The sequence below is a fragment of the Pelodiscus sinensis genome, chromosome 1, assembly GCF_052426305.1.
Source record: "Pelodiscus sinensis isolate ZL-2025 chromosome 1, ASM5242630v1, whole genome shotgun sequence".
Taxonomy (NCBI): Eukaryota; Metazoa; Chordata; order Testudines; family Trionychidae; genus Pelodiscus; species Pelodiscus sinensis.
The window spans coordinates 104,800,224-104,821,605 of record NC_143052.1 but is presented as its reverse complement, the minus strand read 5'-3'; the positions used below and the strand labels follow the sequence as shown (position 1 = coordinate 104,821,605).

General features: G+C 44.4%; 1 protein-coding gene across 2 annotated transcripts in view; it reads right to left on the bottom strand.

Annotated features, from left to right (window-relative positions):
* The window catches only part of CREB3L2 (cAMP responsive element binding protein 3 like 2), a 104,759-nt gene that overhangs the window by 35,489 nt on the left and 47,888 nt on the right, over positions 1-21,382 (bottom strand). For both annotated transcript variants that reach the window (XM_006133371.5, XM_075940030.2), the window contains exon 2: positions 8,743-8,959. In XM_006133371.5, coding sequence (XP_006133433.2) covers positions 8,743-8,959 — 217 coding nt within the window. The remainder of the gene's footprint in view (positions 1-8,742; positions 8,960-21,382) is intronic.

Sequence of the window (21,382 nt, the reverse complement as noted above, 5' to 3'; positions counted from 1 at the left end):
AGAGGCAAAGACCCTTACCACTTATGTGGCCCCACCATACCCCTTCTATTTGAGGCTCCATCCCTTTCACTTGAGGTCCCACAGCCAAGTTGGAAGCCAACTTCACTTTCAGTCAGGGCAAATAGCTTCAAGTCCAGGAGTAATGGCAAAGCATTCCTAGCTACAGAAGCACAAGGAGGAAGGCAGATGTGCACCAAGGATCATCTCAGATTCACGGCCCTTCAGGGATCACAGAGTCACCCATACAGTCACCTGACCTCAGTTTAACCGAATGAATAGCTAATTAGCGGATCGCAGGATTGCTTACTTTCTCCCTCCCTGACACCCCCAATGAGGAGCTCAAGGTGGAGTCTGCCGACAAAGTATTCCATTTTCCCAAGAGACAAAACTCTAGTAAAACATAGATGCCTCAGTCTCCAGGTTCCTAGTACATGCTGCTCTCTTTTCATATGGCTATTTGTATTAAATCGGCCCTATGGGTGGCTCAAGTAAGATCAGAACCAGTGCTCCCTGTAAGTTGTGCATTTGGGTGGCTGCTCAACTGAGATTCAAAGACTGCCCAGTTGCAGAGCCCACAGCTAGATTTGTGTTTCTTCTGGTGGTGCACATTTGCAGATGCCTCAGTGCACAGAAAAAAATATTCTGCACGTGGGTGCAAAACAAATTCACAAATGAATGGAAGAGATTAGAGCAGCAATGGGCAGCCATGATTAGTAAGTGAGCCGCATGAGCAGCCCTCCATTTCAGTGAGCCACACGTGGCCTGTGCACCCCTCTCCACCACAACCCTCTCATGCACTGGAACACCCAAGCCCCACATTTACCTCCTCTCGTCCCTCCCTCCCAGCACTTTCGGAGCATCACAGATCTGCTGATTCACACTTTGGCCCCACTCCACTCCTTGCCTCCCAGAGCAGGACCGCCCCAAACAGATAATTCATGGCTGTTCAAGTTATGGGAGGGAGGAGGAGGAGTAGGAAGCGTGGGGCTTCCATGCCCCAGTGTGCAAGGAGGTGTGGGGGAAGGGGGTTGACAAGGTGACCAAGGGCCACAGGCAGAACCACAGTGGGTCACACACAGGTTGCCCATTACTGGATTAGAGGGAACAGTGATCAGGACCCCACTGTACTAGCTGCTCTATGTAGAATATACAGTAAGAAATAGATTATAAACCCCTTTGGGGCAGATGCTAACTAAACAAAATATAGACAATGGACAGGAGGGGAAGGAGATGCGAAGAGATTTGTTCAAAGTCTTATCACAGAATAGAGAAAGCCATGAAAAAGAATCCATCTCCTGGTCTGCTGCATTGGTCCGTAGTGCATCTCAAAGTTTGCTTCTATCTCCTTACAGCTTTTGGAAAGGGGTGGGAGGGAATATCTCCAACCTACCCCCTCCTCACAATTGCAAATTTAAAAGTTTAAAACTTTTAAAGAGGACCTAATTCCCTAGAACAGGGCTACTCAACTTTGGAAGCCCCAGGGGCCACAATTACACTCACAGCACACACCGAGAGCCACAACTTAAGTGTGGTTGCATTTACATGCAAATATATATGCAAATAGTGTTCACACTGATAGGCAGGAATACAAAGATTAAGCCTTAAGCCGCGGCACCGGACCCAAACGTGGCCAGTGTGAGCCAGTCAGCACCTCTCAGGCTCTGCCCACAAGGCTAAGCAGCCAGCACTTCCCACTATGCCCCAACGCTCCCGGCACCTCCTCCATGGGAGCCAGCGACACCAACACCGTGTACCCATCTGTTCCAGCCAGACCGTCCGCTTGCATCTTTCAATGCTTACACCGACAAGGAGACACCTCACCGTTGTGGAGTGTGTTCCCAGTGGAGGCCATGTTCAAAGTATCCCACCTGCGGGCCACGTGTTGATCCCCATGTAAAACCAGATTGCACCATGGGCGGCAAACAAATGGACCGTGGGCCACATGTGGCCCATGGGCCACGTGTTGAGTAGCCCTGCCCTAGAAGATTCTAATGTGCTGAGAGCCTCTATCTGCATGCCCCACACAGGAATGTCTCCTGCTTAGAAATTATTCAGAACTCTACATTCATGCAAAATCTCTGCAACCCCAAGCCAAGGCTCACGATTAAGGGTGAAATAAACTGCAATGCAGGAAGTCACCACTTCAGCATAAGCTCATCAACTCCTGGAGCACAGTTGTTATTTTCATGCTATTGTCTATCACTCCAGGCATATATGTGCTCTGTCTAGGTGGAATGCTGCCAATTCTTACCCTTTGCTCCTTATTCACCTGCTTAGAAAAGCAACAGAATATAGTCAGCAAATGGTAAGTAAAATGCATCACAGATCGATACATAAAAAAAAGTTAACAGATTTGCCCTGAAGGTGTTCAATGTAGTTTACAAATGTTATGCAGAATGTAATGCCACAATAGATTCTAAAAATTCCAAACATCGGGCTTCCCTGGCACATATGCTGCAAAATATCTAAGCTATGCATTTTAAGTAATAGGAGTGCAATTTTTGGATCAACACTTTTACAAAACATGAAGTTGTATAGATAGCCTAGAAATATACAGAAAATGTTTTATAAAGCAATTAACAAAATACTTTGCAGATAGTAAACTTTTAAAGAATTATGAAATAGGAAAATGCAGTATTAAATAAGGCCCTGATCCTGAAAAGAGTTGCACCTGTGCTTAACTTTACTCATGCAGTCAATGTAACTACATACATAGATGAAGTTAAGTATGTCCTTCAGGGATTGCAGCATGATCTAAGTTGGGAGCTTATTTAATACTTAGAATTTCTTAACGATCTAGCTGTATAAATTATAGTTGTAGACCTTAATTTTTTAAGTCATGGAAATATTTTTAAATACTCCTGACAGTTGGCCAAATTAATCCATAGTGTATGTCACTTAGTTGGACTCATGTCAGAAATGATTTGCCTCCAATGTAATAAATGTTATTGCAAGGACAATAATAATCAATATCTTTATTCAACTACTATAATTTAAGACAAAAATGAAAAGCCATGTTTGATGTGAATGTTGTGGACCAAGAACATCTTTGGAGCTTGGACTCCAGATAAAAACAGAAGTAGATTTCTCAGTATCTTCTGAATGTACATTTTGCAAATATTTCACAAAACACCAAATGTGCTACTTTTCTTTAGCTTCTCATCCTGATTGTGTCCCAGTGGTTAGAACACTGGACTGGGACTCAGGAAAGCTGGGTTCTATTCCTGGGTTCTGTCACTGGCCTGCTAAATGACTTTGAGCAAGTCACTTAATCTCTCAGGGCATGTCTTCACTTGCTGTGTTACAGCCTGACCGTATGGCGTTTGATTTAGTGGGTCTAGTAAATCGAATGTTGAGGGCAGCTCTGGCTGGCACCTGTACTCCTCACAGTCACAAGGAGTAAAGGAAGCCTATGGGAGCGTTTGCTCCCGACGGTCTCCTGCTGTTGTGATACCGCCAAGCTCGGCCTCAGTTTACCCATCTGTAAAATAAGGATAATGATACTGATCTCCTTTGTAAAACCCTTTGAGAGTGATGGATGAAGCCCATTACATAAGTGCTAGGTATTACATCATTACTATTCTCTCTGAGTGACATTTCTGATTTATCCACTTGATCTGTGTAATCTGTTAATAGAACAAGTACTTCTGGATTCATACATTAGGCACTACAGCAGCAGGTTTGAGCTCAGTTTGGTTCTGTCCTCACTCTGATACACAGAGTGAAGCAGAAACCTCTGCACCCAGGTTCCTCCCTGTGAACTACACTTACCAAGGACCCTGCCTCAAACTGGAGAGGCCAGTCACCGGCAGTGTGGGGGGCTCTTTGATAGTCTGATGGAGGATTTCCTCTCCGGTGGAAAATTCACCTGAACTCTATCACCCTCTCTGCAAGTGGGTGGACAGAGGGGGCTTCCTCCTCTTCACTCCATCTCTATTCAGAGTATGTCACTTGCTTCTAGAACAGCAACACGATTTCCAGTGAAATTAAATTAGAATCTGTGTTACTAGGGAAACAAGCTTCAATTTCCAAGGATATTTAAAAACGGCAACTTTATCCTTTAGGAAATTGGATGCGTGGGGGAAAAAAATCCCCTCTATATTACTGCTTAACCTCTCCACCTCCACCACCCCCATCATGCCTTTTATGCAGGTGTCCTCCCTTGGAGCAGCTACATTATATTTAATGATTCACCAGAGCCATGATTCACCATAAGGCCGGGGGCCTTAAGCGAGGGATTCAACAGTCACTTGCCCACTCCCAATTCAAGTAAAAATAAGACATAAGTGGTAACGGAATGCTAAGTAGCAGATCCACTAGTATTACATAATTAAAATACATCAAGTTAAAAACAACTAAATAAAAGAAGCTCGCAAAGTTAGTTTACAGCCAAATATATATCAGAACACTGAGTTTAATAAGCACCCTTAGTAAAGTAATGGGTGGCAACACATGTGCTATTGAATGGTTACTTGTGGTGCAACGATGACTGTAGCGGGTAGTTATTTCTTCCCTTTGAAAGTACATACAATACTTTCACTTAGGCTATAGCTACACTGCACTGGCAGCGGTGTGTGGGGTATGTGTAGCTATACACTATGGTGAAAAACAGACTGCATCTTATTCTAGGCTGTAACGTGAAGTGACACACAGCAGTGGGAAAAGGGTACCTGTTGGCAAGGAAGCCGTGGGAGAAGCTCTCGCAGCAAGAAGATGCTGGAGCCTTTTCCCCAATGCTTGCCACTTCCAGAACCTTCCCCTGAGGAAAGTGAAAGGCTCCAGCAGCTAAAAATAGCAACACAGGCACAGGAGGCACTATTTGGGTCTGTAGGGAGCTGCACTGGGTACATACCCTAAGGGTTTGGGCATATCCTTATTCACTTAAGCCAGGGGGTGGAGCGATTAATAAAACAAACTTTTTAGCTTGGAAAAGAAATTACTGAGGGGAGGGGTATATAAAATCATGACTGGTGTGGAGAAAGTAAATATGGAAGTGTTATTTACTCCTCATAGCTTAAGAGCTAGGAGTCACCATATGAACTTAATAGGCAGCAGGTTGAAAACACACAAAAGGAAGTATTCCTTCACAGAATGCACAGTCCACCGGTGGAACTCCTTGCCAGAGGATGCTGTAAAGGCCACAACCATAACTAAATTAAAAAAGGAACGATACGTTCATGAAGAATAGGCTCATCAATGGCTATTATTCAGGAAGGGCAAGAATGATGTCCCAAGCCTCTGTTTGCCAGATGCTGGGAATTGCAAACAGGGGTGGATCACTTGCTAATTTGTAAGATTATCTGTTCTGTTCATTCCCTCTGAAGTATTTGGGCACTATTGGATGACAGAGTACTGGGCTAGATGGATCTTTGATCTGAACCAGTGTGGCTATTCCCAGGGGCAGATGACTGTTTTGCGGGGCCCCGGGCAGCGTAACTCTGCGGGGTCCCCCCTTTGCCACGGCGCATGCGCGGGGCTTTCTTAAGCGCGGGGCCCGGGGCGGCCGCCCCGTTTGCCCTGCCCTATATCCGCCCCTGGCTATTCCTATATTCAACACTTAAGGGACACAGATAACACCACCCTCTGAGCCTATGAACTGTGAATCCTCTTGGCCGGAAAGGCAGGAGCTCTTGAAAATTTGCTGTGAGAAACTGTTTTAGGCAAAAGCATAGGTAGTTCAAATCAAGCTTTAGGCACTAGAAAGCATATTATTTCTAATCCTTTTCTATCTTTTATTCTTGCCTGATATCACTTAAATCTGTGTTCTGCATTAATAAATTTATTCTTGTTTTATTACAGAATGATCTCAGGGATGTTAAAAGTTGGAGTCCTCTAACTGGCTGCTGTGAGCTCTCTTTGTAGGCAGCAACCTTAACTTCTGTGAACATCCTGTGAAAGGGAACGGACATTGCAGGGAGATGTCTCTGGGGAACTCTGGAACTGGGGTTCACTGATTGTTACCTGGATGGCAGGGTTTTGACACAGCAGATGCTAAAGGAGTTCGCCAGGGAGGCAGACAGGTTGGAGCATCAGGGAGCTGACAGTTTAGCAGCAATAAGACTGTCACATGGGCACAGCTGGGCTACGCCAGTGGCTTAGGGTTCTAGATTCCCTGAGGAGCGTGTCACACACCTCACACAATACCTTACAAAATAAGGGCCCTGTTCGACAGGACTGGATACTTAAATTATATTAAAATCTGATTAGATTGGCCTTCACTTTTTCTTCTTCTTCTGAGATTTCTTTTCTTTATTGTGATTCTCTCTACATGCAGAAGCCTGCAGAATTTTCTCCGGTGTTAGTAGGATCAAAACTCTTCTCCATGGAGAACACACAAATATACAGCAGTAGGAGTCAAGGCATCTGCTCAGTGGGCTAATATTTTGGAGAATGTGATTTCTTTACACATTCTTTATACTCAGCCTCATCTCCCGATTTTTATTTTCCACATTCCAAACACCTAAGTCTGCTCCCAGAAAATGCAAATTTGTCTCAATTACTTATTCTGGAATTTGACAGTCCTAGTTCTGTTATCTGATAGGTGTATGTGGGATGCTCTATTAGTATTTGTCCCATTATCCCATAAGGACTGAAGTTAAAATTGGACAGGAATTACCAGCACTTGCATTCTCCTACCCCACCCCACTTGGTTGAAGACAGGTGACATTCAGTTCTATACCTCCTATCCTCCAGTATTTCCACAGTTCACAGGATTTTGCCCCCTGCAAATGTCATCAGGACAATTAGTTCCACACTTAGTCAATGTATTTAACACACAGTTTACATCTTGCAGTCATGCTGATTGTTGAACATAGTACATTCCCCCCCCCCCCCCCCCCGCCGAGTAGTCTCCTGTCTGTTTTTGTTTTAACAGCTATTATGGACCATGCTAGTGACTACACTCCACAGTTATGATCTTAATAGCTCTTATGGGAAGATTCTATATCATTTAGTAGAGTGTGAAAATATTTACTTTTCTATTTTTAAACCAATCTATTGAATTATATAAAAGGAGTATCTTTGTCTATTAAATTCTATAGATTTTTAGAAAAAAAATTCAAACCCTATTTAACTCTGGGTGTTTCACTCCTATTAGATTTCATTGGACTTGTCCATGAAGGTAGCTAACAAAACCTGGATCTCTTCTGTCAGCAGAACTTCCTCAAAAAGATATTATTCGGCCATAAGAGAATTTTTCCCACATAAAAAGTGTGAAGAAACATTTTTTGATCATTTCACAAACTGTGTCGCCTAGAAAATTTGCATTGGTTCCATTCAGTTTCTTCAATGAAAGCCAGTGTCTTTTAGTCATTTTAAGAAGGGCGATCAGGTTATTTTAGAGTTAAGTACCAGAAAACTAGCATCTTTGGAAGCTCGGGTTTATGGTGACTGTTACGAACAGCTTAGATTGCTAATGCTACAGACCTAAGTACTGTTTTTTTCCTTTAAATACAGCTTATGATTATACTGCTTTTCAATGCAAAAATAGCCTTAAAATGTAAACCAGTTATTAGGAGTTAATGTCTGTCACGGCTTTTATTCTTAATAGTTTATCGGTGATTCATGATCCTATCCTGTCCCCTTCCCAGCTACTGGAAGTCAGAGCTCATCTGACCTGCTAGCATCTTCATAGACACATGCTTTCGCCACCAGAACTGGCAGGCTAGGGCTGAATTTCCTCCCTCTCTTCCTACCCGGTTTCCCTCATATTCGTGCTTTGTAAAATAGTGGCTATTCCAGTAACACCACTATGAAAAGCTGCTAATACTCACCATTCTTTGGTCCACAGTCCTCCCTCTATAGCCAAACATCCCAATAAAAGTTGTACTTATTTGTAACTATTTGCAATCACTATCACGAGGTCTCTATTATTGCTTCAGCTGTCCACACCTCTTTCCCCCTATTTTTCCCTGTAGAATTGTAATTTCTGAAAGTAGTTCAATCTCTCAACCATTTTAGAATCATTGGGCCAGATCTGCTCTCAGAGCTATGTCTGTGTTCACCAGCTACGAATCTGGTTTGTTGATTACATCTCCTTCCTTGTTTATTAACTAGCGAGCCTACTTCCTCTCTAGTGTTTCTCCACTCCCTTGATATATTTATAGAAACTCTTACATCAATCTCAGTCCAGCATTAACCCATTCTATTTTTCCCGCTATCTCATCTTTTTCCTGCAAACCCTATCTAACTAATATTTTGGGGGGGGTTTCCTACCCCTCTTCTTTGTTTTCCAAAGAGGTTGTTTTCTACGCCGTCATCTACAAGTACCCAATAGGGAAAGGACACTGGAATATTCTCGTCTCTCTTCTGTACTCTCACCTCATTTCCAACGAACAGCAGCAGTATGTTGAACCTGAATTGCAGTGACCTAGATTTTCAGACTTTGGCATCTGAAGTTAAATACATACATTAGGCACCAAAAAATAGGTGGCTACTTCTTCAGTGCTGTTGAGGATTGAAGAGCTGCAGGTGCTCAGGTTGGATTTGAAAGTCTTGCTTAAAGCAGCTGAACTTGAAGATTTTTGGATAGTGTGGTTTACGATACCCCAAACTTTCTTCTATGCTTATACAAATAGGCTAGCGGGTGAACTTTCGTTCCTCAAATTTCATTCCCTTTTGATAAGTCCATGTTTTAATTTGCTGAATTCTGGTAGCTCCTTAGAGACTGCACTATATATAACTAATGCCCACAATCAGTATGTTTTCACAAAGGTCGGCAACAACTCAGCCACATCGCATTACCTTCATTGAAGTTGTCGTCAGTCGAAACGTGGGTCAGTGGGGACTGGGGACGGGAGTCGCCGCACAGGGAGTAGCTATGTTCTGCCTGGATGAGGGGCGCTGGAGAGGCGGGGGACAGCTCCACCTCCATCATCTCATTTTTCTCAGACAAGAAGGGGTCATTCAAGAGCTGGCCCAGGACATCCTGAGAGAACTCATCCAGGAACTCCGTGAAGTGCTGTGGAGATAGAGGGAGAACAACTCTTATCTAAAGGGTGTCTCTGGCCAACAACAGAGATGCACTGACCTACATTGTTACAATATCTGCACTATGCATCTGTGCTGGTTAGCAACAGAACCCATCATTCCTGCCTCTCTCTTCCCTGCTTTAAATCACTACTCCACACTGAAAATAGAACAAAAAGGTTCTCTCATACATTATTCATTCAATTAGGAAAGACATTTAGCTATAATCTAACCATGCTGTCTGGTCCAAAGCAAATGGTTTCAGACAATTACTGTTTTCCTTACTGGATTGCTCATGAGTTGAGAAGACCATATACATGAGACCCGTCTTAGTTGACGGACAATGTCAGAGCACTATGCTGATGTGTACCAGTGGAGGATAAATGTCTAGCTGCTGTGCTGACTGGCTCCTCATAGAGGTCTAAGACAAAGAAGAGCCTGTGGGCAATTTGTGCTGGAAGCAGAAAATGAGACCCCTTGCCATGTTCTAAAGCTAACCTCTTTGGAGTGAGTCGCATTAATGAAAAAGCATACTTCATCCAGTCATGCAGGGAAACGTCCTGTTATGGTCAAAATGCATCCTTCAAATACGTAACCCATGCCCCAGGGCTTACCTCAGAGGTAGTCAACTCTATCCCAGACTAGGGATGTTAAATTTCGATTAATTAACTAATCGAATAGTCGACGGGCTTTCCATCAAGTAGTCGATTAGTCGATAAGAACTTCTGCGTTCTGCCTTTGAAATGTGCATTTCACATCTGGCATAGTGCATGGAGCCCAGGGCCAGCGGGGAGTCCTGCTGACCCTGGGCTCCACGTGGGCACTTCCCCTTTGAAGTGTACAAGAGTCCCCAGCAGGGGCTCTTGTACATTTCAAAGCAGAAACACCCACATGGAGCCTAGGACCAGTGCGGGATTCTGAGTCCCACACTGACCCCAGCCTCCACGCAGCGCTTCTGCTTTGAAATGAACAAGAGTCCCAGCATGGACTCTTCTACATTTCAAAGTTGGCTGCTGCTGCGCCCCCTACCTCCTCCCATGGAGCTGGAGCCAACCAGCTTTTAAGTCGTCTCCCTTCATTACCCCCTTCTCTTCCCCCTGTTTGCTACCTCTTTGTGATAGAGGCAGCTGGGGGGTAGGGGGGAGTGACTAGTCGAGTAGCGTGTGGACATCCAATAAGCTTTTACTTATCAGATAGTCGACTAGTCACTTACATCCCTATCCCAGACCCCACACTCCTTCCATTAATAAAAAAAGAAAAGTGCAGCCCATCCCCACTCAAAATTTTTTTGAGTAGCCCCCTGCAAAAATTATTGCCCACTTCTACTCTAAACAATGTTTGTTTTGGTGCAAAGAGTTAGTACATTTCATTTGAAGAAATGCAATCAAATTGTATAACTGCATGTTGCTGATTTTTGACCCGAAGCTAATTTCAAAGCTCAGGTTCTCAATTTTGCAATGATAGGGGTTCTGACTACCAACATAAATAAGATCTTCCCCGGTGCACTGCAAAGGTCACATCTATGGGGCATGAGATGACTGTGTTCATGAGAGATGTGTCTAATAGAGATGGGCCTGAATTAAACCTCTTCTGGGGTGCTTTCAGTCAAGAGGCAAACTTTGCAGCTCTTATTATATATTTCCTTCCAGGGGCAGGAGGCTCTGCGTGTTCAGATTTAGTAACTGCATTTCAGGAAACAGTTCCAGACAGCGGCATGGCATATACAGACAGAGCATGACACAGTTTCCATTAGTCACACCCCCCAGGGGTTCTCTTGTCATACTCCAAAAACTAAGCTGAAGAAAGATGGAAATGTAACTTCTTCCAAGCCGACAAGCATGCTGCATTAACAGCTAATACTTACAGGAATCTTTTATTAATTAGGATTTAATATCTTGCAAGTTTAAACTGGCTTGTTTGCTCTGCTTTAGCAGGCATTGCTAACTTTGGCTCTTATTCGCTCCCCTGCACAAGGAAACACAGATTCAAGATTTGGCTCCCTGTAGCATAAAGAGTTTAACTAGACAGCGATGTGTAGTCAAGTAATGGAAATGGTGCCGCTACGCTGACATACACTCTCATTTTATAGTTCCAGGATAGCTTGCAACCTAAAAGCCTTGTAACAGCAAAGTGTTGGACTCATCTTCCATTCCGCTGAAGTCACTGGGAATTTGGAGCTCATAAAATCTTCTGCGGGAGCCTCAGAAACTTGCGGACGTGGCCTTATATCAGCATGAGAAGACTCCTGTCAACTCTGCTGGCCACTGGGAACAAGAAGAGGTTAGTCACTGATATGCTAAGACATCAAGCTAGGTAGGAACAAGGCTGTTAAAAGAGGACAAATACATGCAGTGCCCTGAATGATAAGGCTACTAAACAAACTCCAGGGTCAGTACTGGCTGACCCAGAATGTCATGACCACTTCAAACCATTGTTTACATGAATTTCTAGAGCCAAAGACTCACTAATGCATCACTTCCCATACCGCCTCTAAATATTTGCAATAGTAGGGATGCATCATAATTCGCTGCTGTTGAACACACAGACTAGAAAAATAAGCCTTTATTTGCCTATCCTAGCTCCATCAAAATCAAAATGTCCTTATTGACAGGACAAGCTATTCAACTATTGTCAAACTGAAATGAAGGACAGAAAGTACTGCTTGAGCAAGTGCAAGACACAAGCATGGCCCATTCTATGAAAAGCAGTACTGTTCTTAAAGATGGATTTTCTACCATGCATATTGCTCCCTTTCCTCCAAGTGCAGTCATATTTTTTTTCGGGGCACAATAGCAACATTTCCCTCTCTAAAGAGTCAGAATAAGGGCGCACACATATTTTAGTCATGAAGATACAATCACACACACACACACACACACACACACACACACACAAAATCAATGACTTAACACTTTCTATGCCAAAGAATGCTAAAATGTAATTTGCTTCCTTAAACTAACATGCTGGAGATCATTTAAACCAGTGTTTCTCAACCTTTTTTTTTTTTAATAAAGTACCCCCTTAAAAAAAGTACCCCCTTTTTAAAAAAAATTATAAGTCTCCCCACTACCGATAGTTTTCAGACACACAAAACTTTTTCCACCATTGGAGCACATTTGTTTAAACAACTTAATCATAGCCAAAATTTTTAGGTGTCAAAAAGTACAAAAACAATAAAGCACTGTAAAGCTTAAAACAAAAATTCAGTTTTCTCCAAATGTCAGGTGTGTTGATGTATCCCCCAGATTTCTCTCGAGTACAGGAAACCCCCAACTTGCGACGCGATTGGTTCCTGGGGAAGCATTGTAACCTGAGCCCTCATTTATGATAGGTGCTGTGCTCCGCTGTAAATGCGGGCAGAGGACATAAGTCGGGTTTTCAGCCCCTTCTGCACTTACAAAAATGGTTGTAAGTGCGGGAGTCGGAACTCGGGTGGTCGTATGTTGGGGGTTTCCTGTACCCCTGAGGGTACTCATATACTGGTTGAGAAACACTGGTTTAAACCACCTCAGAAAGGCAGCCACCATACAAACAAAGTAACATTTTAGGACAAAAGGCAGAAAAGAATATTGCATTCAACCGTGCAAGGAGAATTTCAGTAGGTAGAATGTAATTAGCTTGGTTGGAATTTAGCCAAGAGAATCAAGCCTAAGAGTTCTACTCTTGAAGTCAAATATCCCCCTTGACTCTGCAAACATCCAGGTCTCTGGGTTCACATCTCATCCATGAGATAGCTTCTTCAGCAGTACAGCCCTCTGGCTTGAATTCATACAAACTTGGGAAGAGAAGCTTCTGTTGAACAACTATATAAAGTCCTGTTTGAAACTATTCCTTCCAAGTATGAACCTGGTCTCACTTTGCCTGGATGACAAATTGCCAGGGTCAAAGCTCAGCATAGTATGGCTGCAAACCAGTTGGCCACCTGAAGTGGCCCCCTTGCAAGCAGCCCCAAGTCCAGGCGCATCTCAGGAGTTTGAGCAAATCTATTAAAGATCCAACCAGTGGACCAAATTCAGGTGTAGCCCAAGGTCCAGTGTGCTTCAACCGCAGCCCTGGGAACTACAAGTTGTGGACTACAAACTGCGGCATGTTGGGAGAATTTCCTGGTTCCTGTCAGGACGTACCCTCTGCACCCAGCAGGGTCTCAGCAAGGACTGAGCTAGAAGCAACATGCAGTCTGCATACAGAAAGGAGGGGTTGCTTACCTGTGATCCTGTTCTATGTTTTGGGGTTTATTTATTTATTTTAACAGAATAAAGCCTGTTCCTGGTGGTTTGTCTGAGCGGGTCTGGTCTGAGGTGCACACACACTAACATACAACGCTGAGCACACCAAGGAGCCTCAGTTCTAGCCTCCCACAGTTGTGTAAGAAGTCACAAGGCTTCCCCTATGCTGCATAACTTCACACTGGGTTAGTGAACCAGGGTGGGCAGGGGAGGTTACACTGTGATGAATCCTGATTATGTGCCACCTGACGCACATTGTGCATATACTAAGAAGGTTATTTGGCATGGAGGTTTTTAAGAATATGTTAGACAAACACCTGCCAGAGATGGTCTAGTTTTATTGGGATTTGCCTCCGGACCTGGGGATGGACTAGATGACCTCCTAAGGCTCTATATTATTGTGGTATCACAGCAGCTTTTTAGAGGCTATTTGACGGATGACATTTGCTTCAAATTTGATTCTTTCTACCTCCACCTTTGAGAGGGGAATTTCCCTGGACTACTTGAAGAAGCAAAGAAACCACATTTAATTTCACAAAACTTGAGAGAAAAGTGTACCCTGAAGTAGAGAAGGGAAATGTAGGGTGCTTCTTTTAATGTAGGCTTTTAACTTTCCCTGACAGCTGGAGTCATATAAAACAGCAAGATCTTGGGAAAAGAATTAGCAATAAGAGCAGAAATACTGGACATAAAATATATGGCATCTGGGTTTAAACCAGCCAAGGTCAACCTGTGGCTCTTCCCACCTGCCCCCCCCCCCCCGAAAGTGCAGTTCGTGAAGCCACCCCTGCACCCCTGAAAACGGCCCCCAGCTCCCTGTGCTCACCGGTGGAGGGAAGCCATCCGGCGCAGCCATTCAAAATGGTGTTTTCAAGATGGTGGCAGCCAGCAGGAGCCTGATGTGGCCAAAAAGCACGTTTCTTAAAGGGGTAGTCCTTTTTGTCCGTCCCCCCGCCCCCGACCAAACGCTGCTGAGGGCTTCTTTTGCTCAACAACTTCTCCTCCCACCCCCAAGCTCTTTGCCCTATATGCACAACTAATTTGGCGTTTTGTCTGGAACGGGTTGGCCACCCCTGGTTTAAACAAGGAATAGTTATGTAACTTCGTTACAGTTGGATTATATCTGGTTACTTATGATTTTATAATACAAACCAGAACACTGGTCAGTCACTGATCCTCAGTCAAGAAGCTGCCATGGTTTAGATCACACAATTCAAACTGCAATGACAATTGGAGAGAGTTTGCTCTCTCCTCATTCAGCCTGAACCAGCACAAAAAGCAGTGCTCTTACTCAAATTGCTGATACTCTTGGTCTAATTTAAAATCACTGCCACATGGAACACTTGTTAAACGCCAACCTAAATTATTTTTAAAGGAAATGAAAATCCTCACTCAATGCTATTGCATTTCTACAGAATCCAAAAACAAAGGCATTTCTGCAACAATTAAGGGGGAGACTTTCAAAAGGCACAATGGGTGTAGGTGGCCAACTTTCACTGACTTCTACTTAGCTGCACTTTGGGCTTCTGAAAGGCTCCTCTTAGACTGCTTATATGAAATGGATTTGTAGGCTGTGTTCAGTTAAAGGTTACAAGACTTCACGTTCTATAGGGCCTGTCCAGATATTCAGGGCTTTTCCTTCTATAGGTGCCTATTATCCACCACCTCTCTTCCCAGATAGCAAATATAAACAACTGGGCACCTGAGTCCAGTTACAAGTGGAAAGTGAATCACAAAAAACAACTACCCTTACTGGTACTCTAGAGAGTCTCAGGCTGTGTCTAGACTACACCTCTCTGTCGACAGAGAGATGTAGATTAGGCAAGTCAAAATTGCTAATGAAGCGGGGATTTAAAAATGGCCGCCACTTTTTTTCTAAACAGAGCTATTTTGAAAAAAGTGCAGTCTAGACGCGGATCTGTCGAAAATAAACCCTTTTTCGACAGATCCTGTAATCCTCAAAAAATGAGGTTTACAGGATCTGTCGAAAGGGTTTCTTTTCGACAGATCAGCATCTAGATTGCCTTTTGTTTATTCTAATGAAGCGCAGGATATTTAAATCCCTGCTTCGTTAGCAATTTTGACGTGCCCAATCTATATCTGTCGACAGAGAGGTGTAGCCTAGATGTAGCCTCAGTGGAGAGATCAATGACGGAACAAGTATAGAGACTTGCCCTCCTGCCTTGAGGCCATCCAGGGGGCTGCATGGAAAATCTTACACTGCCAGAGTGCTAGATATATCTGACTGATACCTAAAGAGAGGGCTTCTGTATTTAGGACTCCCAGTCTGGCATCTCTCACCAGTATAGAATACTTAAAAAAAAAAAAAAAAAAACCTCTCTTTTTTTAAACTCTTGCAAATTAGCTATGTAGTGATTGCCAACTTCCTTCCACACACACACACACACACACACCAGTATAAAAGGTAACAGCAGTGCCAGTACCCTTTCTTCAGATAAGAACAATGAGCCAACTTGTAGATTAAACTGTTTTCCTTGAATATTAAAAGGATCTCCTCCTCCTATACTTTCCTTGAGGATTTTTGTTTTCTTTTCACCTTGATAAATATCACTGAATGAAAACAGATTTCAGATGGCCCAGGGGTACCCACCACCACCAACTGCAATGGGGCAAAAGTGGCTTCTTTGCTGCCAGCTCCACAAAACCTTAGTGACCATCTTCCCCCCTCCCTCCAATCCATAGCCATTCAGGGCTAGTGTGCGCAGTGAAGAGGCACATTGCTCTAGGGAGAGCCCTTTCTGCCTGAGTTAGACACCCTCTTTGGGGAAGCGAAATGTTACTGTGTTCAGTAGGCTCACTGAGTCTTGTATTAGGACAATACATGTGCCAGACTGTTCCCTCTCCCTCACCCAATTGTGCAGAGACAGCCCTTTCTATATGGGACCATCATCCCATACTGGGCAATGGATGGCACTGCTGGTTCCCAGCCACTTAGAATCATATAAATCAAGAAACCCGTCCTTCCCCCAGTGCAGGACTTGAATCTAATCTTGCTTTGAAGGGCTGTGCAGTTACCTCCCACCCTCTGCCTAGAACAGCAGAGATGGTGGGCAGATGAGTCACCCAGGCCTGAGCTACACAGATGTGAGTCACTGGCCTGGCAGCCCTCCAGGAAGAGCCACATCTGGATCCTACACAGTGCTCCGTTTGGTTTTAGTTCTGCTAGGTTAGAACCAGTGACTGGACTACGCAACTGGGCAGACATTTGTTCTCTTGTCCCAGCTACTACTGTTTGTCCCCCTATCCCTATGCACCAGGATAATTGGAATATACCTCATTCTTTTCACAAGGCTACTCTTATGCTCTCAGGTTGAGAAGCCAGAAAAATATCACCTGGACCCTTCTCTAACACACCACCTTGCCTGTCAAGTTACACGGCGGTCATAAATTTTTAATACGAGTGATTTCACTGCTTATGTAACGTACTGGATTGAAAGCTCTGGAGACTGAGCCTTTATTAGCCTCAGAATAGACAAGAGCCATGCAAACTTCCCAACAGGATCTCCAGCCAATATGACTCATCCCACACAGACGGTGGCTGAACTGCCCTCTCACTCAGTAAGTAGTCTCTCCACTGATAGCAGGCATCCAGCAAAGCATTGCACACTTTAAAAATGGCCATCAATGAGGAAGGGATAAAAGCAGCTGTTCTCTTCCCAGCCATACTGCATGAGCATGAAGGCAGCAAGAGATATTTGTTCTGAGATGTGAAAATTTGTTGGATTGTTAAATCTACAGGGAAGGACTTACATTTAAAAATACATGAGGATCTTCTATCTGACAAGCACAAGCTTTCACATAACTTTTAACCAAATCCTTGACGACCAAGTTCAATGAGTTTTTAAAAAGTTAACAGCTCTTACCCACATCTTTGTGGTCTGCTTTTAATGGCTTATGTTTGTTGCCTGAAGCAAGAAGAACAACATGTTTTGTGGCTTCATAATTGGCATTAGTTAATGCCACTCAATTATTCCAATATCCTCTTTTATGAATGTGGATTTTAATGCTGCAGTAATGGTTGTATTCAGTACTTAATTACATGATAGCTAGGACTAGTACTGTTTCCTTTTTCTCATCCCCATAAAACTACAGCCCCAAAAAGTTAAGCAATCAATACAGGATAGTGCTGGATGTAAAGCCCACAGAAGTACTTTGCAACAATGAAGCACACTGACACTATTCCTTTGCAGAATGTACTGGGAGCATTATACTTAGATCCTTGGAGGAAAGATGTTGAATACTGTAGGTAGGAAGCACTGCTTGATATTTGCTCCATCTGTAGAACTTCTGTGCTGTTGCTTGCTGTTTTGATGACTGATATGACATTTTAAAATTCCTTTTTTTAAAGCATGCTTATTTCCTTCTAAATTCAAGAATTAAAATCTTTTCACTGTTGTTTCAATACTGAAATAGTAAATCTGATTTATGGGAGCTACAGTTCCATCTTGAGGTTTCTGGTGGCTTTAACTTTACTCCCATCAATTTATACCTAGAAATCCTCCACGGTACTATAGATTCCTATAAGTCAGTTGCCCAGGTATTATAAAATAGTTAAGATTTTGGTTTTGGATCCAAACTGTTAAAAGAAGAGATTTAGCATTTTTTTAAATTTCACTATAATTTACTAGTCTTGCTTTGAAATTATAGTCTCTGTATTCATTTAAAAGTAAACACCCCAAGCCTAAGATTTTCAAAAATAGGCATCTTAAATTAGGCACTTAAATCCTTAAGTACTCAGCACTTTTAAAAAGTGAGGCCACTTATTTAGTTAACTAAATATGGACTTAATCTTTAGACATGCATTTTTGAAAGACTTGAGCTAGATGTCTGTGAAACAATGCCGGAGTAACATTGTTACGCACGATGATCAAAACAGTTGGTGGATAAAATAAACACACATGTACACTCTCCATGTAAATTAACCGTTACGTGATTGGGTGGTGGTAGGGAGATGTGTGTTCACGGAAGAGGGCTATTGCTACATTACAGAGTGGCAATTTAGATGAGTGAGTGGTCCTTCATTGCTCCATTCTAGTATGTAGGATGGATAACTTACATCCCTCACGGGCTGCCTTATTCATACCCCTGAGCGACACAATTGTCTGTTGAGGTAGTAGCAGTGCATCCATGGCCAAAGAATAAGAAAAACAGGTGAAGCAATCCGCAGGCATGACACCTCATTTTGGACATTAGCCCACTGCCTTCATCACAGTTCAAGGATCAAATGGCCTCAAGATGATGATCTCATTAGTCACAGGTTTTACACCCTGCCCAGTGTAAACTACTGCCCTCTCTATCAGAGAGATAGCAATTATCTAGGGGCAGGGAGAAAGAACATTGACAGGACTTTGTGTTCATTGTCCCAGTTGCTGAGATGAGCATTAGAAATTAAATACCATTCACTAAGGAGTGGGGCTGGTTTTCAGATCACACAATCACCTATATGGAACCTAACTAGGAAGATGGACACTCCCCCTTCCCCAGAGTCATAGCGAGGGGGGGCAAGAAGGGGCAATTGCCCCCAGGCACCACGCTGGGGCGGGGGGGTGCCAATTTAGCTGCCTGTAAATAGCCCCTGCAGCACAGTATGGGCGAGATAGTAAGACCTGGCTTCTTTTTACACTGACAGCCTCTGTGCGAGATGGGAGCAACCCCACCATTGCAACCCTGAATTTGGGGAATGGAGGGGTGGCAGCTGGCATTCAGGGCTGACTCTGACTTCCACTCTCTCCCAGTCTGGCTGGAGGCTGGGATGCAGCTGCAAGCCGGGCAGACCCCGGAGCTAGGAAACCTCCAAGAGCTGCAGGAGTAATTGCAGGCGAGGGCCTCTCCACTCGCTGGAAGGGAGTAGATGGAAACTGGGGCCAGCTCCAGGAGTCCCTTGCCCCGGTGAGGATCCGCTGCAAGAGCTGCATCACACTCACCACTGACCGACCCTGGTAAACTATCCCTGCCTTCCAGCGCCCTGCTGTGAGCCCTTTACCTTCCACCGCCATCCTCGACTCCTGCACCCTCACCTGTCCCTGAGCGTGCCCCTCCAAATACCAACCCCCCCGTACTGAATCCTCTTCCTGACACCGGAACCCCCTGCCCTGAGCCGCCCTACATGTCCCATCCCTCTGCTTAAGAACACGAGCAAAGCCGAGGACATTGCTCGGCGCTCTACAGAGACAGGGTCCCACTCCGGCTACACTGCAGCGGTGGCTCACAACGCAATGCCACCCAGGACCCGCACAGCAGTTTTAACCCCGGTCCCTTTGCAGCCTGGCCTCATCGGCCTCCTTTGGAAGCCCCGGGTCCCGAATTTTCCATGAACCACCATCGTGATGCCAGGCTTTGGCCAGATGGGGGCAGCACAGAGGATCCAAGCCAAACCCTGTTCGCATGTTCCCCTCCCAGCGCAGACTGGAACGTGTGAAGTCCCACAAGTAGTAACAAATGATTGGGGGCACAAATTTTGCCTTAACCCCCTCAGGTGCGTAACACCCTCGTTATCCCACCCCAAAAAACAACCCCACAATCAAGAGCCCTTTTAACTTTGCAGTAAATAACTTGCTTCTGGTCTCCCTTGCTCGGAACTCAAAGGTTCACGCTGGTTGTGATCCAAGACAGATGCCCCACCCTCCCAGCCAGCGTGAACAAGGATTTCTGTCATCTTCACACAGAGCCCAGTGTTTTGGTGGATACCAGTGTGGGTGGGTGGTAATTTGACTGCTGGGGGAGGTTAGCTCTCTGCCCCTCCCCTTGTGCCACCCCTTCTTCTCCATCTCCTCTCCTCCAGGAGCCCAGAGTACCCGTACCATAGCTCCCAACCCTAGCGTGGCCAGAGAGCACTTCCTCAGCCTGGGTGCCCCCCAGCCCTGGCATGACTAGGTAGCACAGCTGCAGTGTTCCCTCCCTCTACCTCCTTCCCCCCACTGCTTAGTCATGCTGAGGCTCAGCCCTGAAGTGCCAGCTGCCCCAAGTCCCTGCAGCAGGCTGGACAGTTACAGCCCCAACAAGCCTCGGCTAATGCTAAGCACCATGAACTGCAGGAAAAGGCCTGGGGGTGGAGCATGGACAGGGCCACAGATTGTTTGGGGAGTCACAGGCTCTCCAAGCCTATTATACTCCCTGCCCCTGGACACTGGTCCCTCACTAGCAACCTACTGCCATCACCAACCCAAACCACTGGATAGGTGCTCTGAGCTTGCAACTTTGTTCAAAGCCTTGTGTCTAAGCTACAGTTGTTCCAAGAATCTTAGGAACAGTGGAGTGGTTGTACGAGTCTATTGCAATACCTGGAACAATGCCTTCAACTCAGGACTGCTGAACTTGGGAATATAACACAACTCTCTTCCCTGCCACTGTGGATATCAAGTCCAACTATCCATTCCACTGGCCCTCATAATTCCATCCTACCGTGAAGTGCCTTGTGTCTGGAAATAACCCAAAAGGCTTTGGCTCCCAGAAACAGTGCTGAACACTATGGAATAGGTACTTCAAGAATCCCAGAATGCAACTGGTACAGAGAAGACTGTACAGTACAAAATGTATGCCACTTCATGAAAGAGGTTCTCTTCTAAAAGACGTATCAATGCAATACATCCATTTAATGAAATCAACATTCCTACAATACTCTCTCCTTTAGAATAGGCACACTACGGTTTTGTCTGTACTACAAAACTTTTAGTGTCACTGCCCGAATTTTAGTGACATGGCTGCATAGCCGCTATTTGTTGGTTCTTTTGCCAACAAAATACTTCCACCCCCAATAAGTGGCATTCACATTGTCAGTGGGAATGAAATGCACTATTCAGATTGGCACTTGCCATGGCAAATTTTTTTTTCGGGGGGAGAAGCAGAGGTAGGAGTGGAAGTAAGCCCCTCTGAATGATAAAACTTGTGTCATTCAATTGCCTGTGTAAACATCACCTAAATCTTAATCCGTTAGGGGGGAAAAAAACATTAACTGAAAGAGGCACTACTTTCTCCTTGGGTCAAGTACTTTGTGAAGTTTCAAATTTTACAGAACTGAAAAAAAAGCAAACAAAAAAAACCAAACATCCTCACATCCACTGAAAAACAAAGTGGGCAAGATAATCTCTTTTATGGGACCAACTTGTATTGAGGACCCACATAGCACTCTTCTGGAGGCCTGGGGAAAAGCACTCCTGAGAATCACAGCT